The 26692-nt window shown below is 35.5% G+C and overlaps 4 protein-coding genes across 4 annotated transcripts; 3 read left to right on the top strand and 1 right to left on the bottom strand.

Annotated features, from left to right (window-relative positions):
• Nucleotides 1–6505: 6505 nt before the first annotated feature.
• LOC133705858 (zinc finger CCCH domain-containing protein 11-like) lies at nucleotides 6506–10202 on the bottom strand. The gene is made up of 8 exons (XM_062131263.1): nucleotides 9785–10202; nucleotides 9549–9633; nucleotides 9314–9454; nucleotides 9111–9199; nucleotides 8253–8441; nucleotides 8001–8131; nucleotides 7813–7915; nucleotides 6506–6863 (listed from the first exon to the last, which is right to left on the bottom strand). The coding sequence occupies exons 1-8, from the start codon at nucleotides 9950–9952 to the stop codon at nucleotides 6678–6680; spliced, it is 1092 nt and encodes a 363-aa protein (XP_061987247.1). The 5' UTR covers nucleotides 9953–10202; the 3' UTR covers nucleotides 6506–6677.
• A 1715-nt stretch (nucleotides 10203–11917) lies between these two features.
• Nucleotides 11918–16948, top strand: LOC133704493 (mitochondrial hydrolase YKR070W-like). The gene is made up of 12 exons (XM_062129325.1): nucleotides 11918–12168; nucleotides 12276–12379; nucleotides 12475–12510; nucleotides 12761–12834; nucleotides 12952–12992; nucleotides 13510–13581; nucleotides 13675–13876; nucleotides 14541–14636; nucleotides 15021–15088; nucleotides 15801–16005; nucleotides 16120–16203; nucleotides 16405–16948. The coding sequence occupies exons 1-12, from the start codon at nucleotides 12065–12067 to the stop codon at nucleotides 16462–16464; spliced, it is 1146 nt and encodes a 381-aa protein (XP_061985309.1). The 5' UTR covers nucleotides 11918–12064; the 3' UTR covers nucleotides 16465–16948.
• Nucleotides 16949–18549: 1601 nt separating this feature from the next.
• Nucleotides 18550–19628, top strand: LOC133704572 (large ribosomal subunit protein uL10c-like). Its single transcript, XM_062129445.1, has one exon. The coding sequence runs from the start codon at nucleotides 18677–18679 to the stop codon at nucleotides 19358–19360; it is 684 nt and encodes a 227-aa protein (XP_061985429.1). The 5' UTR covers nucleotides 18550–18676; the 3' UTR covers nucleotides 19361–19628.
• A 2831-nt stretch (nucleotides 19629–22459) lies between these two features.
• On the top strand, nucleotides 22460–25794 carry LOC133705579 (leucine aminopeptidase-like). Its single transcript, XM_062130866.1, has 4 exons — nucleotides 22460–23655; nucleotides 24192–24425; nucleotides 24505–24831; nucleotides 25208–25794. Exons 1-4 carry the CDS (start codon nucleotides 22645–22647, stop codon nucleotides 25502–25504), a joined length of 1869 nt encoding a protein of 622 aa, XP_061986850.1. The 5' UTR covers nucleotides 22460–22644; the 3' UTR covers nucleotides 25505–25794.
• The last annotated feature ends 898 nt before the right edge of the window (nucleotides 25795–26692 follow it).

Here is a 26692-nt window from a genome sequence, read left to right as displayed (position 1 = left end):
AGTTGTCCACGCATTTTAATACACCACCCAACACAAATCATATCACCTTCTCTTGTCAGTAATCAACCTCTAATAATACCCTCGTCACCAGTAGCTTATGTTCAAGATCCAACCTCTCCAAAAATGGTATACATAGCACACTAACCAATACTCAACTTTCTAGTAAAATATATATTCCCCGTTATCTTTTCCTTTTCATTGGGTAAGCATGGGTATCTCTAAACATCACAGCTCAGTGGACTTCATTTCTCTGTTTCCTGCACACTCTCACTCTTATTTTTCATACACTTTTGTTTTATATAAATTTCACTTCTTTTATATTTACTAATTGAAATATTGAAAGGTCTCTCTTTCCAAGAGATAATTTGTTTATTAGGTGAATGAACATTCACTGAGAAGATCATGACCGGTCATCTTAGCACCATGAAAAACACCAATATAGTCTGAGGTTTCTCACGAATTCAATATTATCTGATAATTTTTTCTTTAATAATTTTTTCTTCTTTGTTGACATACGATAACCTTTTCTTTCTTTTCTCAAACCAGAGATTCTTGCCCTACTGTCAATTTTGATCCCCTAATTTTAATTTTCTTGTAAATAACAAAACCAGATGTATTTTTGTAAAATCAATCTCTAATAAGCGTAATATCAAGGATTAAAGAAAAAAAAGAATGCAAAAATAAATAAATTGGAAGAACAAAAAAAAAAAGTCATTGTGCGAATTCATCGTGGCTTGTGATGGGATTAACAGTAAAAATCGGAGCTATTTTAAATTTCTTCCTGACAGGAAGAACAAAAGGAGAAGACAAAATGCATCTTTCTAAAGCCCCTCCAACAGTGTGAACACATAATAAAATACAATATTTGCGAGTTATTAATTAAAGCTTGACTCCGAAGAAAGTCTGTTTAAGTATACACATGTGGTGTCCTTCAGCAGGAAAAAATATCATAGGATTTTGTTTTTTCAGTTGGAGTTGTGACGAGCTTTTCAAAGCATCAAGAGGCAAGTGTATCAGCAATAAAAAGAAACATCGAGCATGCATTTATTTTAATCTTGCTCTGGGTGCCAGCGAGCATACCAAGCCTTGACCTTTTCAAAGGGTGACTACACTTGAATATGACAAGGAATTAAGGATTACAATCTCAAAAGTTTCAGGTCTTTTGATGGCAGCTGTAAAGAAGGGACAAATATGTTTGGTTACTAAGGTTAGATGTCTGCCACAACATAGTAGTAGACTATTCTTTATCTTTATCTGCATGCTTAACCTATCCTCTGTCAATTCTTGTCTTTATTTCATTTACTTGCACTATAATTCCAGAGAGACAACATTTCCTGATGGGTTCCACATCTTGTAATGTTATTGTATCGAACACAAACCCACCACAGAATGTCCCGTTCACTATGGTCGACAGTGCTACGTGTTCACACTGTGCTTTAAACTTTGTGATTATTTGGCTTTATATTCATGCTCTCAATCTCCAGGATATAAAGACCCCAACCTGGGGTACCATGCCTTGCTTGTGTTTCTCCTTTCTTCTTCTCCAGTGACTTTCAAAGCTTCTTTCTTGTCCTCCCTTATCCCTTGGAAACACACCCTGCCGATTTTCTCTCGGATCAGAAGCATGGACAACAAAAATGGCACCCCAGAGGAGAAACGAAATGCTAGCCTTCCACCAAGAAGGGGTCAAATCAAAGCCAAAATTGGTGAAGACCTAAAGACATTTATAACAGGATGGGTAGGGGGAAAGAGTGATAAAGATGGTGGCAAAAACTTGATCTATTTTCCAAAAAGTGGCTCCTGCTCCAAGTAAACACGGTCAACTGGCTGTGTTATTCTTAGTCTGGTACTCAAGAGAGGAAAATGAGGGGCGGCGGGGACGGGATTTTTTTATATATATATTAAATTGAGTGTCTGAATTGTTGGTGTTCATGCCTCAACTAATTTTATAAATCTTAAAATTAATGATATATAAACTTTTAGGTATGGAAATTTAAACTTGCAATTATTAAGAAATAAATCTAAAATTTAACAAGTTTAGATACCATTAAGATTCTAAGGTTTTTTTTATTTTTAGCAGTATGTGTTGCTGTTAGAACTTGCTTGGGAAGTTGTCACCGTGCAAGCACTGCTTTCTTTGCCATTTCCTGCACTTATTTTGTAATTTATGTAATGCATGTATGTGGATCTCCCTGTTTCTTTCTCTGAACTGTCAGCTCTCGGTGGTTTATTTATTAACATCGTATCTGTGTGCAACTTCCATGATTTTCCTCTTTGTTTTGCTCTCTTATTCTTTATTCTTGAATACTTTGGTCATTCAAAGCACTGAGGGTTCATTGCCTCAAGATCACAAAGGACTTTCGCATCACCGTGCCATCGGGGGAAGAGAATGTATAAATCCATTCTAGTTTTGAACCAAGTAGTACTATGATTTCATTTACTTTTGACTTTTGAATTTAACGATCATCCTTTGACATTTAATCACTGGCAAACCAGAAGATTTAAAGGAAAATATGGAATGAAACGACAAACAAAATATATTGCTGAAAAATGTAAGATTATTAAATTATTTTACATTACGGGATCCTTGATTCTCTAAGATTATTAAATTTTATTATACACGATGGCATCCTCATTCTCTACTAATAAAATATTTATTTTTATGTTTTAAAAATATTCTCGACTAAGAACATATTATTTTACATTACGGAATTTTTTAATTTTTTAATTTAGTTTAAATTAATATGTTTTTAATTTTAATATTTTGATGTTAAAAATAATTTTTTAAAAATAAAAAATTATATTATTTTAATATATTTATGAATAAAAAACCGCTACTATATTCTCAAATACCTATTAAAACATATAACTACATCCACGGCGCTAAATTTATATATACACATTGCAATTTTATAGTGGACCGACATGGAAGAAGTGACACTTCTGAGAGTTATATAAGAGTTTCGTTTAATACTGGAAATCCAATGGAATGAATGTGGATAAATACATGGAGCATGCCCTTCACAGAGAAATGGTCCAATAGCCATCCAAAAGCCATTCTCCCCAGTGTCTCGGGCCTCTAATGTACAAGAAGACTTGACTGTCTTACCTTTCTTATTTTTCTATCCTCTTGTCTGAAAACGATGACAAAGAATTAATGCCCTCCACTTGCCTTCTCTTTACTTCAAAAAATCCCTCTTCCTGTCAATCGTGGATTACATCCACATGAAATACCATATAATTTCTTATGCAAATCCCCAATCTTTATTGAGAAAGGCATGTGTTTGTTGAGAATTAATCAACTTTCAAAGGAGGAGTCCGAGCTTGACCAATCTCTTGTGGCTAGAAGGTGATGTGACAAGAAATTAATAGTAAATTCTACATGGCATTAGAGGGATCCGTACAATTCATCTCAGTTCATGTAAAAAAATTCTTCGAAGACAATACAAGAGATACACGTTTCGGGTTTGACAAGGCAATCAATTACTAAGTAGACTTGACTCAAAAGTTACTGAAAATGTTCCTATGCTTTCTAAGCCAATCCAAATATACTGTTGATACTCTTTCACCACGTGTGATCTGGGTGAATTGAATTCAATGAGTGCTACTCGAAACAGCACTTCTCTTTTTTTGACTTCAGGACTATCTTGCACCAACAATTCATGCCAGCGCAAACCATGTCTCCGACTCCGAGGTCGAACCCCATCTACAATGCTGGCTTGGAGTGCCTGCCTTTTCCAGGACAGAATACGAAATGGCAAGCCTCGACCATTTTATACCTGTAGCTCGCATGGAAGAACAGCATTTCATTCTCTCGAATGAGTAAAAACAGAGAGGATAATCTCTCTTTAGCCAATCTGCTTTCAAGGTGGAGAGATACCGGAATTGTGTAGTAAGTTTCCACCAACTGTTATTGAACTGATTAAAGTTAATTCAGGCTCGTTTAGCATTGGTCTCCAAAGTATACCTAAAAAAAAAAAGTTGACCCAAGTTTGTCTTACTTTGGTGTTTGTATCGTAAAACTTCATAATCGCGGCTTACATTCAGCATCATTGAATAAAATCCCTTTCTTGTAACATCATCCTGGGAAAACCTGTATCTTTCGATGCATTGTATGTGAACTTGCAAGGAACTCCCTGGTGTTGTGAAATTCTGTCAATTCAAAATGGAAAGATCCTTCTCTGCGTGCTCTGTTAACACTCGCTGGCATTTATCTCATCAGACATGAGTATCCAATTATCACTGCCAATTGTTTGACTTGGCTTCTTGATAGAAGCCAGCCAGGCAAATTGACTTGAAGTTGAACCGGCCCTATATGTCATTTTGGTGTCCGTTTCGCTCCCTGCTCAGCTACAGGCTACAATATTTGTTGAAGAATCAACGTTCAAAGTAGGAATTTGAGCGTGATCAATTTCATAAATATAGGTTATAAAATTATTTTAATTTAATAATTTAAACAGTTAAGTGAGGTATTAAAATATAATTTATATTATTTTTTAACACATTATTTCAAGTGAAAATTTTTTAGACTTGAAACTTATACAAATTCATATTATTTTATGTTTAATTTTTATTAAATAAATAAGGATAATGATCGTCATTAAGGTTATAATATTATATCAAAAAATCATTTTAATCTAATAATTTAAATTATTAGATTAGATAGAATATATAATTTATATTATTTTTTTTTAAATTATGTATATAGAAAAAAAAATAAAAAATAAGTGATCTTATTGGCTTGCAGCCCCGATCCATGCTCCATGGTTTTCTGTGTGGAAAAATAGATCCTCAAATCCCATGTCTAGAAAGCCAAGCTAGACTCACACTTGCAGATTCCTGATAGGACGATAATTTATTTCAAAGGGACTTGACTAGATTGAGATGGATTTGTGGGTCCATTAAGATTAATGCTCTTGCACTTTCTAATCCTGTCCGATACTGATATTTTTTCTACATGTGGGTTCAATTAGACGCGAAATCTACTCTCTTTTTTTATATTCGTGGAATAAGAATTTCTTTTAAAATAAATTAAAATAATATTTTTTATTTTTTAAAAATTATTTTTGACATCGATACATTAAAATAACTAAAAATATTAAAAAAATATTAATTTAAAATAAAATAAATAAAAATTTAATTTTTTTAAAAATAATTTTAAAATATAAAAACAAACACGGAATCTTAAGAATCTCAGACTGGTCGTTTCAGCATCATATCAAACCCTTGCATGATCCAATACAATGTATGTGAACTTGCAGAGAATTTGTCCACGCTTTGAATATCAATTTTAAAATGACAGCACTTTTACTTTCTTAATGGTTAATTTCGTTTAATTTATCTGACTTAACTCGCGCTAGTAGGATGAAGTTCAATGTGACACAGCAAACAAACTAATTTAAAATTGCTTTGAATATGCCCCGGCAGACTCACGCTTTGGAGCTTTGTAAAACAATTTCAAAACGTGATTGGCATTACTCTAAAACGAAAGAATAAATCATCCATGTCTACTGCTTTAACCTGCTTCTTAGCAGAAGCCAGCCGAGCAATTCAATTTGATGTTGAAGAGGGCCTAAATGTCTTCTGTCTTTTTATTCTTGTCTATATTTACAAATGATGTCAGGTTTGCCTAAGAGAGAGTGCTGGTCGTTTGAATCTAGCCTTAAAACTTAAGCCAATCCTTGAATGTTTATTTATTATTTTTTTTAATTGTGATGTTTGAACTATCTATTTATTATTATTTTTAATTGTGATGTTTGAACTATCTTATCTTACACGCAACTCAATCAATTTTTTAAGATCAAATCCTAAAATTAACAACTAGATAAGTCTCTAGTAATTCTAAAATTTATAACATTCAAACTATTAATCTTTAAAAAACAAATCTAAAACCTGATTATTTAAATTATACTTATGTTCCTTTTAATTAGACTAGATGTTTTCCAAAGATTTATTACACAATCAATAGATCAAGTGATTAACTTGGGAAAATAGACATGGAATGCCCTAAATGTCGTCATATCTGCCCCGTGAAGCTTCTGTGCAGGTCCTAAAAGCCATGTCAAGGAGGTAAAAATTTTCTTCGTTTCCTAGGTCAGAGTCGATCAGCAACAATAGAATAAAAGAATGGAAAGAAGCAACCCAAAATGGTCCTTTTGTACACGTCGATGACTACTGATCAATGGTGATCATCGACATCTTATTATGAACGCAGTAAATGCCAGCAATTCAGGTGTACTGTGTACAATTCTTTGCTATGAGATAGCATGCCACTCATCTAAAATAGGATTGTTGGTGCAAGTCCTAAGAAGAATCTTGTAGCAAAGTGCGCCTACATGGCGGCTTCGAAAGTCACCATAAACAACTTAACCTGCCTCCGTATCTTAGGCTACTGCCATTTCTTATCAGCTGGAATGGACTTATTAAATCTGTGAAGTATTGATGCGAAAACAAGATCCACAAACAATCAATATGGATAAAATCTTCATATCAGAAGTGAACAACATAACAGAAAAATGCCCCTACTTATCATTTCCATCGGCTTCGGTAAATTTGCAGAAAAATGTCCCAACTTGAAATGCGGATCAGTTCCAGTGACATTGGTAAATTTGGTATTCTCACATTAGTCACTTGGTAGTAAATTGACATTTTCATCATCACCTCTCTCTCTCTCTCTCTCAAGATGACGCCTTAATACCTGGCCCATGGGTTTGAACAGATGTTTTTGACAAGCTAGCTTCAAGCTCATTTAGCTCATCCATATCCAGCTCGTCATCATCTTCATCCTCGTCAGGTAGGTCCTCTTCTGTATCAGCAACTGCCCCTGTCGATGTGCTTGGCACTGCTGCTGAATTGACCTTGGACTGAAATTAGACAAGAAAAACCACAGACCATCAAACACCAAAACCTGAACTTAAAAAATAATAATAATAATAAAACATTCAAAATACATGCACTTAATCTGTTCCAGATTCATGTTTTGGGTTTTGTACACTGAAAATATCTCAAATGCTTGAGCATTTCCAGAAGCCCATGAAAGCATTATAGAAAGTGCACAACTAATCATCATTTGACCATTTCCTAAATACACAAAACTCACATTGATATGAGAAGTCAGTGCGAGGCATCAAATAAACTGGACACAACACACAAGGTTCACTCTTTGCGAGAAAAAATGTGTTTAGGGGAGGAAGGAGACAAAGAACATGCCTTGGAACTAACTACTGTACAAAAATTAATCCAAAAGTTGAAGCCAGTGAATAGTAAATTTTACTGACACAACTTAACAGATGTGAAACACAACCCTTAAGCAGGACTGGATGTCACAAGAGCAATGCTTTATTTGAGTGCACTGATTATGCTCCACAGGCCAAGCAAAAGCAAGGGATGGTGGGCATTTGAAGACCCAAGGAAAGAGGTCTTAACCCATACCCTAGAACCCCCACCAAACAGAAAAAAGTAGGATTCAAGAGAGGCAAATGACAAAGCACTCCAATTATTCACAAAGTTCCAAGTTAATGGAGGAGGAAAAGGAAACAAAAACATTTTAAAAGTCGTAACAAGGTTGCCAAGTGCTGAGACAATAGTTAACATGAAAAGGACAAGATATAATGCAGAAGAAATTGAGATTCTGACAGTAATCTTTAAGTATGCCATAAGATGTTTGAATGGAAGAGCAAGCTCTTCCTCCCTGCACAATTATAAAAATGACGAAAGGAAAAGGAAAGCTTTGAAGTCGGATTCATTGACCAGCACTATCATAAACTCCCACAAATTTTAGAGACCGCAACATTTAAAAGGTAGCAGGATTACCTTCTCTTCAGTAACCACAAGTTCTTCTCCCCTCTGGTAATTTTCATATGCCTCAGCATCATCCACAAATACACTTGAATCAGAGAGGAACAGCTCCCGGCCACTGATGTGAATTGTAAGTTGTATCAATCAGACATAAACAGCGAACTATATCATAGTGTAAGATAAAAGAAGAGTTTAAGACATACCTCATCCTATCATTCTTAGCTCTTTCTGCTCGTTTTGCGGCCAAGCCAGCCTCTCTTTCTTCCGCCTTCTTCATCTTCCATTGTGTAAACAGCTCAGGAGTCATTGGAGTTGAGGCCGTTAATTTTGCACGCTTCACAAGTAGCACATGAACAATAGTAAAAACTCAGAAAAAATCACCGATAACTTGCCAAAATGAACTTGAATAGATGGGAGACAATATAAAAGCAAATGAGAACCACTATGACCATTACCTGATTTTCAATCTCTTCTTCAATAGGAATTTTGTCTGCCTCTTCTTCTAGAAGTGCCTTCATTTGAGATTTTAAAACATATCCTGGAGGAAGAGCATGTCTGTAGTGGCAGTCTTTACCACCATTTGGGCAAGACCAAAACCAGCCATATTGTTTCTTCTCCACTACTTCCAGAAAGTACTTGCAAACCTGTGTAACAATATAAAGAAAGAATAAATAGATGCTACATTTTACAAAGGGGTCTACTGAAAGCAATAGGGTGACAAATCGCAATAAGCAAACACCAATGTGAAGAAGAAATCCAGGCTGATACCACACATACAGGTCTCTTTTATGTATAGGCATGTTGGATTGCTCATTGAGACAAATTTTATGTATATCTGGTTCTTTCAATCCGTCCACCTCCCCGGCAACTGAAAAGGAAAAGGTAAATGATGCAGCCCCGTCTCTCTGAAACAGTATCTACACCTCCACTAATGACACTACCAACCCCCACCCCCCCCCCCCCCCCCAAACACACACAAACATCACTTGATTGGTGAGAAAGGGATGACAATTCTCGATGAAGTAGAGCAACAGAGAACATTTTCCTATGGTTTGTCGAGTGATATAAGATTTAAATCTAAATACAGAAAGAGAACATAGAAAGAGCCAAAGGTAACCATGTAGAGAAATAACCATTGCAGCTTCCCATCACTTCCATCAGTTATGGGAACGATAAGCAATGTAAATGATGCAAATGAGAACATGCCCATTATGTCTTAGAAATTGGAAGGAATTAAAAATTTGATAGGCATGCCAACTTTAACAGGAATAAAAAAAAGGAAACGTATACTCCAGAGGCAAAAGTCAGCATACGATATCAGTCGGTTTATTCTGGTTATATTCAGTCTTCTTCGACTCCACAACCTTCTCCAGAGTCTCTTGATCCCAATCCTCCATAGTGTCTTCATTTTCAATGACCCCGCCAAAAAAAGAAAAAATCATTATCACATTTACATCAATGACACAACGAGATAGAGAAATTCAAGGCTTCTATACAAACGATGACATTAACTTACCTTCATCACGCTTATCGCTGTAAATATCAATCTTTTCACCCTTTCTCTGAACATTCAAATCATGCGAAAACTTACATTTGAAACCTTTAGCACACTGCCCTGCCTTGAAAAATTCACATAGTATAGACTTGGGATCGACACCTGTACGAAAACCACAATCCCATTTAAATGCCTAAATCAATCAATCCATATGACAACAAATACCAACCATAGTTTTAAATCACGGAATACATACCGACTGGCACTTTGGGCTGACTAACAGCAACTTTGAACAGATCATTCAGCTCCTTTTCTCTTGCTTTCTCTTCCTCTTTCTTTTTCTGCTCATTAAATGAATTTATTCATTATCATTTTGCTGAACCTCAAGCTAAAATTACTAAGTCCAAGAACAAAAATGAAACGGATCCAGAAAAGGGAAAATCTAAGCTAATATTCCAAAGCAAGCAGTAAAATTGAACAAAATATAAATACCTTGGCGGCGATTTTACTAGGGTCTAGTTTGGGCTGGACGGCTTGTTGAAGATTTTGGACATATTTTTGAACGTTTTTGCTCTTGCTCTTGTTTTTCAGACCAAACGTTTTATCTTCAACGATCTTTTGCTTCTTCGCCAAATCGGCTTTTGATTGCTTTGGAGGCATTTTATCTTTTCCCTCTAGCAGTTTCAATCGATGTCGAGAAAAAAAGAGGGATTTTCAAAGATTTTTTTAAAAAATTGTTGCTGGCTGCGTTGGGTGGTGGGAAGGGTTTTGGGTGGATTTATGATGGTTATCGCTTTTCTCTCTTTTTAATTTTTATTGGACGAGTGGTGACGAGCTGGTGATGGCTGCGGAGTCTGGTTCTTGCGGTCTGATTGAAGGAGGAGTGGTGAGATGTGAAATGTCGAGTTTGTCCTTGCAGAGTTTATTTAGTGTTCGTCATTCGTGTAGTGTATTGTTTTCAAATTGTAGTTCTAATCGTGGCTTGTTTGAAATAATGACAAATACGGGGCGCGTCTTTTGCTAAAGATAAATCTTATTCGAGTAATTATTTTTTAAAATATTTTTTATTTAAAAATAAATTAATATAATTTAAAAATAAAAAAATTTAATTTGAAATTAAAAAATTAATATTTTTTAAAAACAATTTTAAAATAAAAAACAAATATTTCATTTTAGTATTGTTCCAGTAAAAGAAGAAAAATACTTATTTAATTGTTACTTCTTGAATTAATAAACTTATTTAGAAATGTGGTTGAAATCATTTTTATTTAAAATTCAAAATTTTTTTATATTTTTAAATTATTTTAATATGTTAATCATAAAAATAATTTTTAAAAAATAAAAATATTATTTTAATATATTTTTAAATAAAAAATATTTTAAATTATAATTGCTATCACTGTAGGCTATAATAACTGGCGACGCCCAGTTATGATTAATAGTTTATTATAATTTTTATATATTAAATAAAATATTGAAATTTATAATTAAATTTAATTATATTGTTTTAAATACTTGTAGGATTTAATTGAATTAACAATCTTAACTATTTTACTTTTACTTTTTAATTTATAATTATATTGAGTTTCATGGAAGGTAAAGGTTTTACATGAGAATATATTAGTTTTTTAACTGCCATGTTTGAAGCAAGGTTGTAACAAATTGATTGGTTCTGACATTGGACTTTCCAGTATGATAATAAGTTATGCAAGTATAATTTATCTGATTAAATTTTAGATTTACTTTTTAAAAATAACTGGTTCAAGTTTTATAAATTTTAAAATTATTATTAAAAATTTATATAATCTGTAACTTTAAAGCTTATGAAATTAGTTTAAATGCATGTAAATTGGCTTGAATATCCACATTAATATAACAAAAATGTAAATGAATGCGCCTTTTCATTTTGTGTGTTCTTTCATGTATGATCATGGCTTTAGATTATGTTTATAACAAACTAGATTTTCTCGTAATATCAACTGTTAATTTGGTATTAAAACGACGAAGCTAGGATTATGTTTTTTAATTAAATGGAAACTACACGTGAAGAAAGAAAATCATAGTGCCTGTTGTTTAGAGGAGTGTTGAGGATTATATGTTTTGGCTTTCATACATGGCGTCTATTTATTTTTATTGTCTGATTTTTTGCTTTGCATAGTTTTCAACTGGAGGCGATGATAAAAAAATATACAGAAAAAATATATTTTTTGAAACTAATGTAATGTCAATATACCATAAATGTACGTGTGTGTGTGTGTATAGCATTTATAATTTCACAATACAGTACACACACGCACCTCAAATATATATACTACAATTTTGTTTTATGTTTAGCGATAAATAATATTTAAATAATAAACACGTGGATGAACATATGAAACTGGATGAATATAATATAAATATTTAAATATCCTATCAAATAAATAATGAACAGTGTCTAAATAAAAGTAGAAATCTAACCGGTTAATCGTCAACACGGACAAGCACATGAATATCAAAGATAGAAAAATTAAAAAGGGTGGAATTGAAAGATTCCAAAGTTCAGGACGTGCAAATCAAACTCTCGAAAGACAATGGGTCCATATCAAAATGGAAAAAAAAACTCAAGCCTTTTTAAGTTTTATTCTCAACTCAACAAACGATCATCGTAAACGACTGTCGTCGAGGATTTGTGGCGCCCGTGCTCTACATAAAACTACGACGCGAGGCTCCTCCTCCTTGCAAAAGCGAACAAGTTCCTGCACCAGAAGAAAGAGAGGGAGAGAGAAAGAGATGAGATTCCAGAGATCGCTGGCGGTTGTGTTTCCCCGGATAAGAAACAAATTTCAATCTCAAGCTTCGCGTTACTTTTCCTCGCAGTTTGAATCAGAACAACGGTTTGTCTGATCAATGCTTAAAAGTTTTGTTAATTTTGTTCTGTACACCAAAAATAATGGCATCAAGAGGAAGTTATTTTGGAAAATTCGGTGATTACAATTTATAGGTCCTCTTTTGGAATCGCGTTTGATATCGACGGGGTTATTCTTCGTGGCCGAGATCCCATTGGTGGCTCCCCTCAAGCTATGCGTAGATTATACGGAGATTCTGGTGCGTTATACGTATACGAATACATGTATTTATTTTACGCATTGTGCGTTCATCTCAGCAGCATCTAATTATGATTACTGCCTCTTACTTTGCAGGAAACTTGAATGTTCCATTTTTGTTCTTGACAAACGGTGAGTTATCCGAATAATTTATTCTTTATTGTCATCCACTAGCTTAAAAAAAATTCATGGAAAAATGCACGCATTGATGGCTCGGTGGCCGTGTTTGTGTGTATTTTAGTAATGTTTACATTCTCTTGGAGAACGTAAAAATTTGCTGAAACTTGCTTGTTAGTGTGATTTCTATTTTCAGTAGTATTGGGTTGCATGGTATTGCGTTAAATGACGAATTGCATATTCTTGTAATCTTATATGTTGTTAGGAGGCGGCGTTCCTGAATCGAAAAGAGCTAATGAGTTAAGTGAACAGCTTGGAGTAAAGATTTTACCCTCTCAGGTATTGCTTTGAGTTTTTTTATATGATTTACTAGTTGAAATTTGACTTTTTAGTCTATCTGTGACCATTGTTTGACTGTGGAACCTTTTGTATAGCTGTCTCTTTTTCCTGGTACAGGTTTTACAGGGTCATTCACCATTCAAAAGTTTGTCGGGAAGGTATTTATTATAGATTTTGAGCCTATCTTATTTTTATCCATAAATCTTCAATTTCGAAAAATGACACATCCTCCGCAACTAATGTAGTTTGAATAGTTTTTTCTTTTGCTATGGACCTCCTGTTCTCTTTTATCTTGAACCTGGTAATCACAATACTATGTTAATAAATGAAGCACATTGTTGTTATAGGAAAATTTGTAAATGAGGTGTGTCCTTTCAGCAGGGGAGTTGATCCCACAATCTGCTTAAGTGAAGTGGAATGACTGGCTGCAACTTTAGAAATCGCTTGCCTCCACTTTTATTTATGATTAAACCAAAATTATGAATTAGGGGACTGCAGGCAGTGTAAACAAGTTAAAGTGAGTCATCCCAAGGTTAAAAGGTTTCATTGACCATATTTTCTAAGATTTATTTGACTTCCAGATTTGTTATCTGCATCCTGACATAGAAATTAATGCAATCCATTATCTTTCTGATTTTGCTGCTATTGTCAACCGAGCTTCTTTTTTCCCATCAGATATGAGAATCAATTAATTATTGCCGCTGGAAAAGGAGAACCTGCTGTAGTAATGTCTGAGTATGGTTTCAAGTAAGATCCCTGTAATGTCTCAATCATTTTGCTGTACCGCAGTTTTGAAGACTTCTTAACATTCCATTGGGCCTGGTTTATTATTCTTGGCAGAAAAGTTGTCTCCTTAGATGAGTATGCATCTCTCTTTGAGAACATTGATCCTCTGTCTGAATACAAGAAATGGACAGCTAACCAAGTGTTGGATAGGAGTGTTCACCCCATGAATACAGTGCCAAGATATGATGTTTCTTCTGAAGCAGTTAAGGCGGTATTTGTTGTTAGTGACCCTGTAGACTGGGGCAGGGACATCCAGGTATTTCTCCTTTTCATGTAGTCGTGTGATATCAGCCAGCTAATGTATCTTTTGTACTTCATATATGTTAGCTCCTTTTAAATTTGATTGTTTCAATTTCGATCATTGGGTTCATGTTATAATTTACTTCCCTCTTCACCAATCAGTTATCCAAGTGTTGTCTATAAATATCATCTCAATTTGAAGGTTTAACATTATTTTGTTTGCATAGTCCATGGTTCATCAATTACATATTGAATTGTGCTATCCTTGAGTCAGAGAAACAAAAAGCATTGTCGCTGACCTGAGAAGAGACTCTTTCACAGCACACAATATCTGTTACATGTTCAGAATTGAGAACTCGTGTAACTGATTAATTGGAAGAAATCATCTCATGAATTGCTGGTGCATCACTTCAAAAAATCTCATGAAATTTTATAATGTTTCTATCTATAGTAATAAGGTTAGATTTTCTTATTAACACTTCCATGAATGGTTTGCAACATTGCTGTAATGTATAGTGATAAAATATGAAAAGTATAGAAGTTAATTATATTAATTTAGTTGGTGTTGTGTGGTAAATTTTTCTCGATGGAGTACATTTCCTTTGCATTTCATGTTATTGGATTTAGCCTCCCTTAGCCATATGTACCAAAGCTATGCACTAACTAATGCATGGCATTAGGTTCTCTGTGATGTTTTAAGATGCGGGGGTCTTCCTGGACAGGAGAATGGTCATCAGCCTCCTCTATATTTTGCTTCTGATGATCTTGAATATAAGGTTGGTAGTCCTGCTTATTAGATATTTACAGTCAGTTGTGACTTATAGGTTCTTTCATATTTTAAATGGATTTGGCAAATACGCAAATGTTGGATTCTCCAATGTGCAATTCTTTCTTTAGAACTGACCGGAAGTGAATGAAAGCTTATAAGCTAGAAGTTTTGCTACCTTCATGCAGAAAGATCATCTGACTAGTATGTTTGATTTTGAAATCCACACTGCACGAGATGGTGCCATCTTGTCAAATACTCTCCTATTTCTTGGTTGTTTCTTAAATTTCTTACAAGTTAAAATTGCTTCTAGACCTTGGTTCTAACGGTTTTTCTGCTTGGTTTTGGAAACATAGGATTCTATATTGCCTAATCAGCTTATTTTATAGTACAGGCTGCATTTCCTTCCAATCGACTTGGAATGGGTGCTTTCAGAATTGCTCTGGAAAGTGTTTTCAATAGGTAAGTTTAGTTTCTTCGGTCATTTCAAATTTAAAAGTCAAATTTGATCTCTGGGTTTTCAAATTTGAAAATTCATTATCGTTCACATTGCTATAAGTAGGACTGCAAGTGGTTTATTTATGGATCTCTGGGTTTTTGCATGTCTAAATTGATCTCAGTTTAGGGCTACTATAAGCTTTGTGCTGTACTAAGTCATGATTTCAGAAGGTTTTGTGGTTGTTGGCTCATCTTGTATTTCTTAGTTGAGCGTCTATTTTAGTAAGAGAAATTAGGTAGTTTTCACAGAAAAACAAGACTGTATAAATCTAGGAAGAAATATGGATACCAGGATAAGACATTTGAAGAAGTTGATTTGGTCAAAATAGTGAAGGAGAAAGACAATGCTAGGTAGCATTGGCCAGTTGTTTAAAATGTTTCTTTTTATGGTGCTCGCAATAGATTAAAGACAAGAGTTAATACTACTTTCGGGTTTTTTCCATTTTGCACTAAAAAACAATCGTGTTGGTTTCTTATCACCTAAATTGCTTTCTCACATTTTGTTGTTTGCTTTAAGACAAGAAAAAATAAGAAATTTTGGATAAACAACTTGGAACTCATAACACATGATACTTGATGAGGAGATATATACCATTGAAACTGTCAAAACTTTGCAGTTTATTGTATTGTAATCCTCCTTTTCTTATAATATCTGTTCATTGGTATTTGCTTGCAGAGTTCACCATAATCCTCTAGAGCATTTTTCCTTTGGGAAGCCAAATCCAGTTGTATTTAAGAATGCTGAAGCTATGTTGAGGCAGCTTCAACCATCTTATCATAGCGATAGTTCTAAGGAATCTGGAGATTCGGGTTTGCAATCATTCAAAACCCTTTATATGATCGGTGACAACCCTTCAGTTGACATTAAAGGTGCACGGCAGGTTTGTCCTGATTATACCTTGGTTTTTATTGGTGGAGCACATAAGATTTCTACCATAGGCTTTCACCGAGCACATGTTGAGAATGAATAAAAAATTGTCTGGTTTCACTTTCAGGCAGGGCATCTCTGGTTTTCTATCCTGACAAGGACAGGTGTTTTCCAGGGAAAGCATAACCATGCAGAGTTTCCTGCAGATCTGGCAAGTAGAATGATGGAACTCGTAGCTTGATGCAAATTAATATTCATAAACATGGATGGGATCATTCATTTTCCCTCTGACATATAACCAGGGGACGCCCAATTTTAAAAATTGCAGCCGCATTTCTCTTTCTTCTCTCCTTTCTTCTAAGTGTGTGTACATTTGTCTTGCCTGACGCTGTATTTTCTGGCAAATGTGTAGGTTGTTGATACTGTGGAAGAGGCAGTGGACTATATTCTTGGAAGGGAGTGTGTTTCATAGGCTATCTGTATAACTTAATATGCTCCATTTTTCCTTCAGAATCATTCATTTCAGACTGTTTGTTTTAGAAATTAAGAAACTTGAAGCCTTTTTTAATGAGAAGATATGTTTTAGGCCTGAAATTTGCTGAAATCAGCACTTGATTCCTGATGGCACCATACCTGGCCTGTTATCGCAACCACCGCCATTTCAAAGTGAAGGTGTATTTGTGGCAAGAGCCTTTTGCTTGTAATTAGCACCTTATGTGCATGGTTAGCTTGCGATATTGATAATAGGCTTCCGTAGTTCAGCTTACAAACTCTCACTTAAGTTTTCATCTCTTGTCTCCCGAGGATTTAGACACTTTTCAAGCCAGAACAGGGAATCTATTTCCATGCACTTTGTGTTTAGCCTTGCGATGGATGATTCAAATTGTAAAACCTCCGTGAACATTAGCTGTTTCTTGTTATCCTTGATGATCAGTGACCGATGGTGTAATATTGAATCTTTGTTGATTCATAGCTTTTATTTATTGGTACCATATAGTGATTTCAGATTTATGACAGGTTTAGTTGAATCATATTCCAGATTCAAGATTTTAGATTGAGCTGTGCCAAATTTTCCTTGGCATTTGTTCTGAAAGGCTGGATCTTGGATGTGGTTTTGTTTGAGATTGCGAATTGAGAATGCAGAGAGCACACTCACCTTAAGCTCAGCATCATGTTAGCTGAGTCCAATTTCTCCCCACAAACCCAGTCAAGATGTCACAATTGATTGCGGTAAATACAGCTGACTTAATGGATTTGGTGAACAAAAAATTCAATTCACGAGGGCAGTCTTCAAAATTAATCCCATCCAGTTGCTGGGGAGCTATTTTACTCGGATTGTAGGCGACAATTTTACCTGGATATCGTCATCTTTAAGTGGTGATACTGATGCCGGCCCACTTGAATAAAACAGTGGAAGCGTACCATTTGGTGGGCTTTTTTTGTTTTTGTGAATTTATTTATCGAATAATTGAATAGATCATTTGTTTCATCAATTCAAGCATTGTCGTCACTTCTTCTCCCCTTGTAAAAATACCCAGTAAATCTTATAGTTGCGACAAGCGAACACCTCTAAAAATGGCTTGCGTATTCAACTTGAAGTTGAGCCTGAAAAATTCTTAAGAATTTATACATATGTTATGCAAATTTATCCTTCATCTTGCTTGATTAGTGTTTGGATAAAATAATAATTTTTTGTAAAAGCTTTATTGTGTGTTTATCAGATGCATTATATTTTTTAATTAAAAATATTTTAAAAATATATATTTTTTTTAATTTTATATATTAACACTTCATATTATTTAAATATCTAAAACATAATTTTATATTTTTCAAATAAAAAATATTTTAAAAAACAAGTGAATTATAGCGTCAAATAAACATAATTTTAGAGTTTGTTTTGTATTCTGGTAGTGATTACATTTCAAAATATTTTTTACTTGAAAATATATCAAAATTTATTATTTATTATTTTAAGAAATTTATTTTTAACATCAACATATTAAAGCGATATGGTAATATTTAAAAAATATTAATTTTAAATAAAAAATATATATTTTTAATTCTTTTCAAGGTGAATTTCACAAAAAAAAATTTATCAGTAACCGACCATATAACTGGGATTGGGTCGTGATCATAGTTTTAAAACCCAGCCTGGCCCGGCGGGTCTACCTGGAACCCGATTGATCCGAGGATGGAATCGGGCCGGGTTTATAAAAAAATAAAAATAGTTAAAAACCTGACTGACCCGATCAAAAACCTGGTTACAACCTGTTAATTATTTTTTATCTTATATTAAAATGATACTATTTTAATTTATATAAAAAATTAAAATTAATTTAAATAATTCAATAACCCAATCAAAATCTAATAACTTAATCAAGTCCAAATTGGATCAGGTCAATCACGACCAGATTTAAAAACACTGGTCGTGATATGCAAAAGCGGCTAGACATTAGCCTACCATTACAATTAAAAAGAAAAAGAAAAAGAAAAAGAAAAGGAAAAGGAAAAGAAAAATTGAGCTAGAAGTAAATGAAAAAAAAAAGGGTTTACCCTCTAGGAATTACTCTTTTACAAATTTTCACCCTCCATTTTTTCTCCATCATCCACTGTGCACGTTGATGGTGATAAGATAAGCCACAAAAACACACGCTCGTACTCTCCTCCACTCTTCCACCACCACCATGGAAACCACCAGTCTCCTCTCCTTTCCCTCCTCCAAACCTCCTCCTACCCGAACCCATTTTCGGCCCGCAAACCCATTTTCCTTTTCCTTCCCCACAACCCACAAAACCTCCATTTCACACAGACCCATTAACATCAAATCCGCAATTTCCCGCACAAAAAAGGAAGAAACAGTGGAAACAGTCAAAACCCAGCTCGAAAATTGCTACCTCTTAGCAGCTATAAAATACACAGGCTTCACAGTCAAACAATTTCAAGACTTGAGAAGATCATTACCTGAATCATCAAAAATCATTGTTGCTAAAAACACTTTGGTGTATAAGGCCATTGAAAATACGCCATGGGAAGCTTTAAAACCTTGTATGACAGGAATGAATGCTTGGCTTTTTGTGCATAGTGAGGAAATTCCTGAAGCTTTAAAGCCTTATAGGGATTTTCAAAAAGAAAAGAAGTTAGAGAATGATTTTACCGGGGCTGTTTTTGAAGGAAAGTTTTACGGGCCTGGTGATTTTAAGCAACTTGAAACAATGCCGTCCAGAGCTGAGATTTATGCTAAGATTTTGGGGGCTTTACAGGGTCCTGCTATTGGATTGGTGGGTACTTTACAGGCGCCGGCGAGGGATGTTGTTATGGTTTTGAAGGCTTATGTGCAGAAGTTGGAGGAGGAGAGTAGTGGACAATAGTGGAGATGCAATGTAATGCGATGTAAGTGTATTGTTTAAAAGCTCCCCATTTTGTTGTTCTTGAATTTATGTAGCGAAATTAATGGTTAATTTTATATTTTTTTGGATACGAAAATGCGAATGATGTTATTTTGAATACGAAAGTGGTGAATGGAGTTGTAGAATTTGTAAAATTGGAACCTTGATAGTTGTCTTGAAGTTTAGTTCAAGATTGCTATTTTCTTGTGGTTTTATTTTAATGAATTTGTATTAGGGGAAATTCTAGCAATGTTTTCTTGTAGTGAGTTTGATTGTCATACCTCTTTTTTGTGTTTGGAATGCTTCTGCCGTTTTATGATTTTTGGTTGGTTATTGAAGCAAATTTTATGGTTATGGCGATATATCTGGTATACTGGGAAGATGTATATACGGAATACTTTGTGCGTTCTACCTGGTTTAATCACAGCTGCCTGGTTGGGGGATTCTTTCACTCGGAATCCACGTGTGTTTATCTAGTTTTTACAGTATCTAGTTTGTTAGGGAGCATATGTAACTCTATTTCTCTCCATGGTGCATGCATTTGGAGGAAAATGCCTCGAGCACTGCCATTTATGATTTAATTAGATGTTATCCAAGCAAATTCAAGTGCCTGTAGAGCATATTACTTGAGACAAATGATGCACTTGATAAGGTACCTTCAATTCTGCTTTATTCTCTTTAAGGAATCTAGTTCTTTGGGGTTATAGGAACATATGCCTTTTGATTCTGAGTGCTGATTATGTTCACACAAGGCACTTCTGGTTGTAGTAATTGGTAGGAGGTTTCTTCAAGTAATAAGAGTTCAAAGACAGCATTTCTGTTCTTTTAATGATTTAAATCCTTTGAATTTAGAAAATAGATGAAGTGGTTACATCTAGCAGACATGATCTTGTCAGGCATTTAATTCTGCTGGTAAGGATTCACGGAGTGACTGCCTGTGTTTGATAAATCAAGTTAGGCTTCTTTTTACTTAATATATATGGAGATGGATTCTCAGACCTATGACATGTCCATCGCATAGCAAATCTTATTCTCAGGACAGGTTTTGTTTTTTGGAAAGAAGTGTATTATCTTGCTCTGTGAGTATCTGCAGCAACAATTTATTGCTGTTCCTGTGCAAATTGTGATACCATGAGCGTATCTTTCATGGATTGAAAGAGGCTTTGTCTTATAAATGATGCAAGGAAAACTCATATTATTTGCCTTGTGGAAACTATGCATTCGAGACTCCTGTCTCCCCTTCCGGTCATCCTTGGTTTCACAGTAAGAACCCGGCATCAGCCAAGTCACCTTTTGTGATACCCATCTCTAGTTTGTTCCTGTTCCTTGGGTTTTCTCCAAGGTAGTGGCTGGAGAACGTCAGTGGTCTGGCTTGCATTGCTCCTCCGTTCTAATCCTTTTATGCATACTTAATTCCCTTCCGAAGTGAAACAAGTAATCTGTAACAGTCTGATTAGATTCAACTAGCTTGTGGACAAGGAAAAATTCATGGAAAATTTTATAAATTTCAAACTTTGTTTGTTAAATCTAGAATTGTTTCAAGATGCGTCCTGGGACAAAATCTATTCAGAAGTACTTGAAGAAACATGTGCCACTCAAGAAATTGTTCCGTGCAGCCATCAACTAGATCTTTCACTTGGTAACAACGTTGCTATTATTTTCAGGCTTGTTTGAATACTACTATCATTGTTTAACTACTGCTCTGGCCTTTGTTACTTGTTAGAAGTATTCACCAGGTATTTGTTTGTTGCCTGCTTCTTTCATTTTGCTTGCTTTGCTTTCACTGACTGCATCATCTCTAGCCATTATCCTTCTCTTTTTTCTGACTATAGTTAAGGACACCATAAGAAATTATCTTCCAAATGATCTCTAGCCAGAGTCTGGTGTCAATCGATACCAGGTGCATGTCTCAACTCAGTATTATTTCTCTTAAGTAAACCTGCAAGCTACGAATTCATGTTAAGCACACACAAGAGACCATCTCTATGCTGATTGTTGATTGTAGTATAAGCATGTTGCACCCAGGCATTATTACATCCTTATGCAGCTGGGATTACGAGATGCAACACAGCTCTTGAATCATGCCCGAGATCCGCAGTTGATATGATGTTGTCCAGATATTGGGCGTCTAGAAAGTGTCATTCATTTTCTTACCCCAGAAAGAAAGCCATAGCTGTCTGGTCGTTACATACCATTGCCAACTGATCTTGAATTTTAATGAAAGAGCAAACCTTAAAAATACCATCAAACTACATGGGTAGTTTTTTGTACCGAATTTATCCTTCTAATTTCAAAAAAATTTCAATTAAAAACTTTCATCCATTGCCAAGACATTCCATTAATATTTCCATCTAAATTGTACCCTCTTTTTTTTTTTTTTTTTTGGGTAAAAACAATGTCATTAGTTTTCGGTTGAGTATTTCTAACAAAAGTCATCATTAAAAAATCAAAATAATATTATAATAAGATTGATATAAAAAATAGTTTAAGTGTGTAATTAAGGTAGTTTTTAGAATTGTAGTAAAGATTGTATTTCAAAGTATTTTTTACTTGAAAATATATTAAAATAATATTTTTTATTTTTTAAAATTTATTTTTGATATCATTTTAAAAAGATTTAAAATTATTTAAAATTTAATTTAAAATAAAAAAATTTCAATAATTTTTAAAAATATTTTTAAAACATAAAAATAAAATTTTAATATTATAATGTAACTTGAAAGGCAGGAAGAGCCCTTTAAAACACAATTGGCTGCAATAAGGCCTTGCTTGAGCATAAAAGTGAAGATGAAAAGTAAAAAGGTTGCTTCCTCCCCGCTTCAGAAACAGAAAACAGCTCGTTCAAGTGATTCTCCCTTCCATTCTCTTCCCATCCCAACCCTGTGGGCCAGGAGTTTCACAAAGCCGAATTTATTCCTCAGCGAAGCAAAGTCCTTGGCTAGAAAACAAAAGGAGCCCAGGGCAGGTGGAGCTGGTCAGCTCATATGACCCGTCATTCGTATTACGCATGACCCGTCGTCCAGGAAATAGACAAACAGTGTTGAGTGTCGAATGACTTCAACACCTTTTTTCCATTCCGATTCTCCCTCCAAATTTAAAACAATACCCTAAACCGAAAAAAACAGCACCGAATCGTCCCCTTCTCTCTTTTCTTATTCCCCAAATCGTCTTTTTCCCCCATTAAATCAGATTCCTAAAAAAATAAAACATTTTAAACCCCCCAATTTCTCCTTCTTCATAGCCCAGAACTCCAAATTTTCCTCCAAATGGCACCGGTCGATCCCCACTCATTCACCGATTCAACTCACCCTTTAACCACCCACATCGCCCTCACTCTCTACTTCCACTTCCCCTCCTCCACCATCCACGCCACCGCGCTCCTCACTCTCCAAACCCCGCACACTGGCCAGCTCTCTCTCGACACTCGCTCCCTCACCATCCACAAAATCCTCGACCCTGAAACCCTAACTCCCCTCCCTTTCACCCTCTCCTCATCCGAACACCAAATCAATGGCCGCCACCTCACAGTTTCCCTCAACAACCACTCCTCTATTCTCATCCTCTACTCCACCTCCCCTTCCTCTTCCGCCCTCCAATGGCTCTCCCCGCCCCAGACATTTAAGAAGATTCACCCTTTTGTTTACACCCAATGCCAGTCTGTTCACGCGCGCTCCGTTTTTCCTTGCCAGGATACGCCTGCCGCGCGTGTTTGTTACTCTGCAAAGTTGAATGTTCCGAGGCAGCTTTCTGCTGTTATGTCTGCTAGGCATTGTGACCGTCGTGACCCTGTTGGTAGTGACTTGGATGGGGTGTTGACAAAGGAGGCGACTGGATTTGGGTTTGATTTGAAGTCATTGTGGTGTGAGGAAGGGAGAATTGTGGAGGAGTTTGTGATGGATCAACCAATCCCGCCGTATTTGTTTGCGTTTGCTGTTGGGGAATTGGGGTTTAGAGAGGTGGGGCCGAGGACTAGGGTTTATTCGGAGGCAGTTGATGGGGTTTTGGATGCTGCTGCGAGGGAGTTTGCGGGGACTGAAGAGATGATCAGGCAGGCGGAAAGGTTGTTTGGTGAGTATGATTGGGAGAGGTTTGATTTGTTGGTTTTGCCACCGAGTTTTCCTTATGGTGGAATGGAGAACCCAAGGATGGTGTTTTTGACTCCTACTGTGATTAAAGGGGATGCGAGTGGCGCGCAGGTTGTGGCGCATGAGTTGGCTCATAGTTGGACTGGGAATTTGATTACTAACAAGAATAATGAGCATTTTTGGTTGAATGAGGTATACTGAATCTTTGCTTTTGACATTTGATTTGATTATTTGGCCTTTTCTTTTATCGAATTTAGTTTCAGTTTAATGGCCGCCTCAAATAGTATCTCTTTGTGTGCTTAATCAAGTTTATCTGTTTGTGTTCTCATCTGCTGTACCGAATGTGTTTGTATCTCAGTGTCTGTTTGTCTACTTGTCATTAGTGACTTGACAAGGATGAATTGTTTGATTTCGTTTACTTGATCTATACATTTTCTCTTATAAAATATGGTGTGAAGAAGTTCATACTAGTTTAATTGCTTTGCACCTACATAATGGTGATTGTTTGGCATGATTGTCAGAGTTTTAGGGACATTTTTAACATGTCTTTTTTGTATGAAGGAAAGTATCAGCAAATGTTTCTGGATAATTTTTGTTAGGATATGTCTGCGTGTTATGCTCCTGAACTTCCAAATAGCCCATTGTTAGTTCAGTTTGTGCTATGCTGAGGTTGGCAATTTTTGCTCCTTTTGAGTTATAATTTATAAGTTTCTGATTCATGAAACCAGGGTTTCACAACTTATGCGGAGAGGAGAATTGTTGAGGTTGTAAAAGGTGAAGATATAGCTGCTCTGAATGTTGGAATTGGTTGGAGAGGTTTAAATGAGGAAATGGAGAGGTTCAAGGACAACATGGAGTTCACTAAGCTAAAGAATAATCAGGAAGGAGTGGATCCAGATGACATATACTCCCAAGTGCCATATGAGAAGGGTTTCCAGTTTCTCTGGCGCATTGAACGTCAGGTATATTGAGTTATTTCTTGTGTGAACTTGAAGATTGATAACAGTAATATTCTCACGGGTTGACTTTTGAAAATTTTAGATTGGAAGACCTGCATTTGATGAGTTCCTGAAGAAATATATTGCCACCTTCAAGTTCAAGTCAATTGACACAGAGACATTTCTTGATTTTCTGAAAGCCAATGTACCTGAAATAGAGAAAGAAATTGACCTTCAACAATGGACCGAGGGCACTGGCATCCCCCCAGATGCTCATGAGCCAGTTTCAAACTTATATACAAAGATTGTGTCACTTGCAAATGATTTTAAGCTTGGAAGGATGCCAAGAGAGGATGAAGTTGCTGACTGGAAAGGACAGGAATGGGAGCTCTACCTAGAGAATTTGCCCAAAGCTGTTGAAGCCTCACAGGTAGTGTCGTGATACATTTTTCAATTTCCCCATACTAACCCCCCTCCCTTCTAGTTGCGAAAGTTTTTACAACCTGCAGTGATCTTAATTTCTTGAAACTTTATGTCCTAATTACTGTCTGTCCATATCTGCTTGTGCTCTCCTTGGCAGTAACTTATGCAGGACAGTTTAGAAGCGGCATGTTTTATGTGGTGTTAAAGACCACTTAGATTCCTGTGTAATTTCTTCTGCATCTTTGATTGGTTTTTTAGCTGGTATATGTGTCATTTGGCAATTCCTTACCTTGTTGTGTTTAAAGTTCAAACATGGCGCCTCCCAAGAGTCATGAAAGTGAAATTTACTTCCGACTTCCTAATTGTTATAACTCATTATGCAGGTCTTAGCCTTAGATGCACGCTACAGGCTGTCAGAATCAAAGGACTATGAGGTGAAAGTGGGATTTCTCCAACTGGCAATTTCCTCCAGGTGTAGGGATTACTATGGTGAAGTGGAGAAGACTTTGAAGGAAGTTGGGAGGATGAAGTACCTCCGTCCACTCTACAGTGGTCTTGTCCACGGGGCTGGAAAGGATGAAGAGAAAATTTTGGCTAAAAGAGTGTTTGCAGAAGCTCGTGAATGTTATCACCCTATAGCTCAAGGTGTTGTTGAGGCAATCTTCGCGAAGCACGTGTAGGATGGGTATAGCACAATATAGTATCTTAACCTAAACCTTTAATGGCTTGAGCCTACACATGTCCTTTGGTGTTCGAGATCTAGCAGGCCAATAATATGACTTCTGATTTTGTTAATATGTGCATCTTTCAACACACCGTGCTGCCATGTCTTACGAGGCAGCTTCAATGGAATACCCACTTGTATCTTGTCACTTTACTCTGGCAATTCTGCTGGTTTTGCATGACTATTACTGCATGGGCTGTGGATATTTTTAGTCTTATATATCTGAAACGGTATTTTAAGTGATCAGAGCTTTGTATTTGTTTATGGATCAACAATCCAGAAGGATCTGTTCATGCTCTGACCATGGCTATAAAGTTGGACTGTTGCTCGCGAAAATGAAGCCATTCAATTAGTGCCCCGTCAAATTGCTCTCTTCAATAGCATCTCTCTTATTGTTATTTTTTAACTTGGCCTGGATTTGTCCATGGACAGCTGTTTTTTTCAGTATTTGGAATTGAAAAAATATTAAATTGATTTTTTATGTTAAAAATAAAAATAAACATATTAAAAATAATTTTTTAATAAAAAATTATTTTAAAAAAATATTATGCACTACAGTCTCAAACATTCTCTTTTCTAATGTTTGTTTTTTTATTTTGAATTTTTTTTAAAAAAAATTCAGGACTTAAATTCTTAAAATGTAAAAGATCTCTTATTCCATGAGTATTTGTCTGCAAATCAACGCTGGAAAGTGGAAACAGGATAGCTAACGTTAATCTATTCCATGCATTCTTCAGATTAACCTTATTATTATTATAACCCAAAAAAATGATCTCCCAAAATAAAAGGTAGGAGCCACTGGGCCAGACAGATCTCAAGACCATGCTTCCTTTTTGTCGCCCTGTGTTGCGGTGGGTCTTAATTGAGCCCGGCAATATTGAAGCAAGGCCTGTTATCATTTAACATTTTGGATATCATAATCTACGCTTTATATAGTTAAGTTGATGGAAGCCGAAATCTATCCAAACGAGAACACTCTCTTCTCATGGTGTGGGTTCAATCGCAGTCCCCGAGCTATCATCGAGTCGAACATAATTCTTGCTTGTGGTAATGAGCAAACTTGTTTTCTATGCTATTATATTTGAAATTTACGTGTATAGAATGAAGAAATTTTACAATACTGGCCAGAAAACTAAAGAAAAAG

This window comes from Populus nigra, chromosome 10 (genome assembly GCF_951802175.1).
Source record: "Populus nigra chromosome 10, ddPopNigr1.1, whole genome shotgun sequence".
Classification (NCBI taxonomy): domain Eukaryota; kingdom Viridiplantae; phylum Streptophyta; class Magnoliopsida; order Malpighiales; family Salicaceae; genus Populus; species Populus nigra.
The sequence above is the reverse complement of the archived record's forward strand: the minus strand, read 5'-3'. Positions and strand labels throughout refer to the sequence as shown.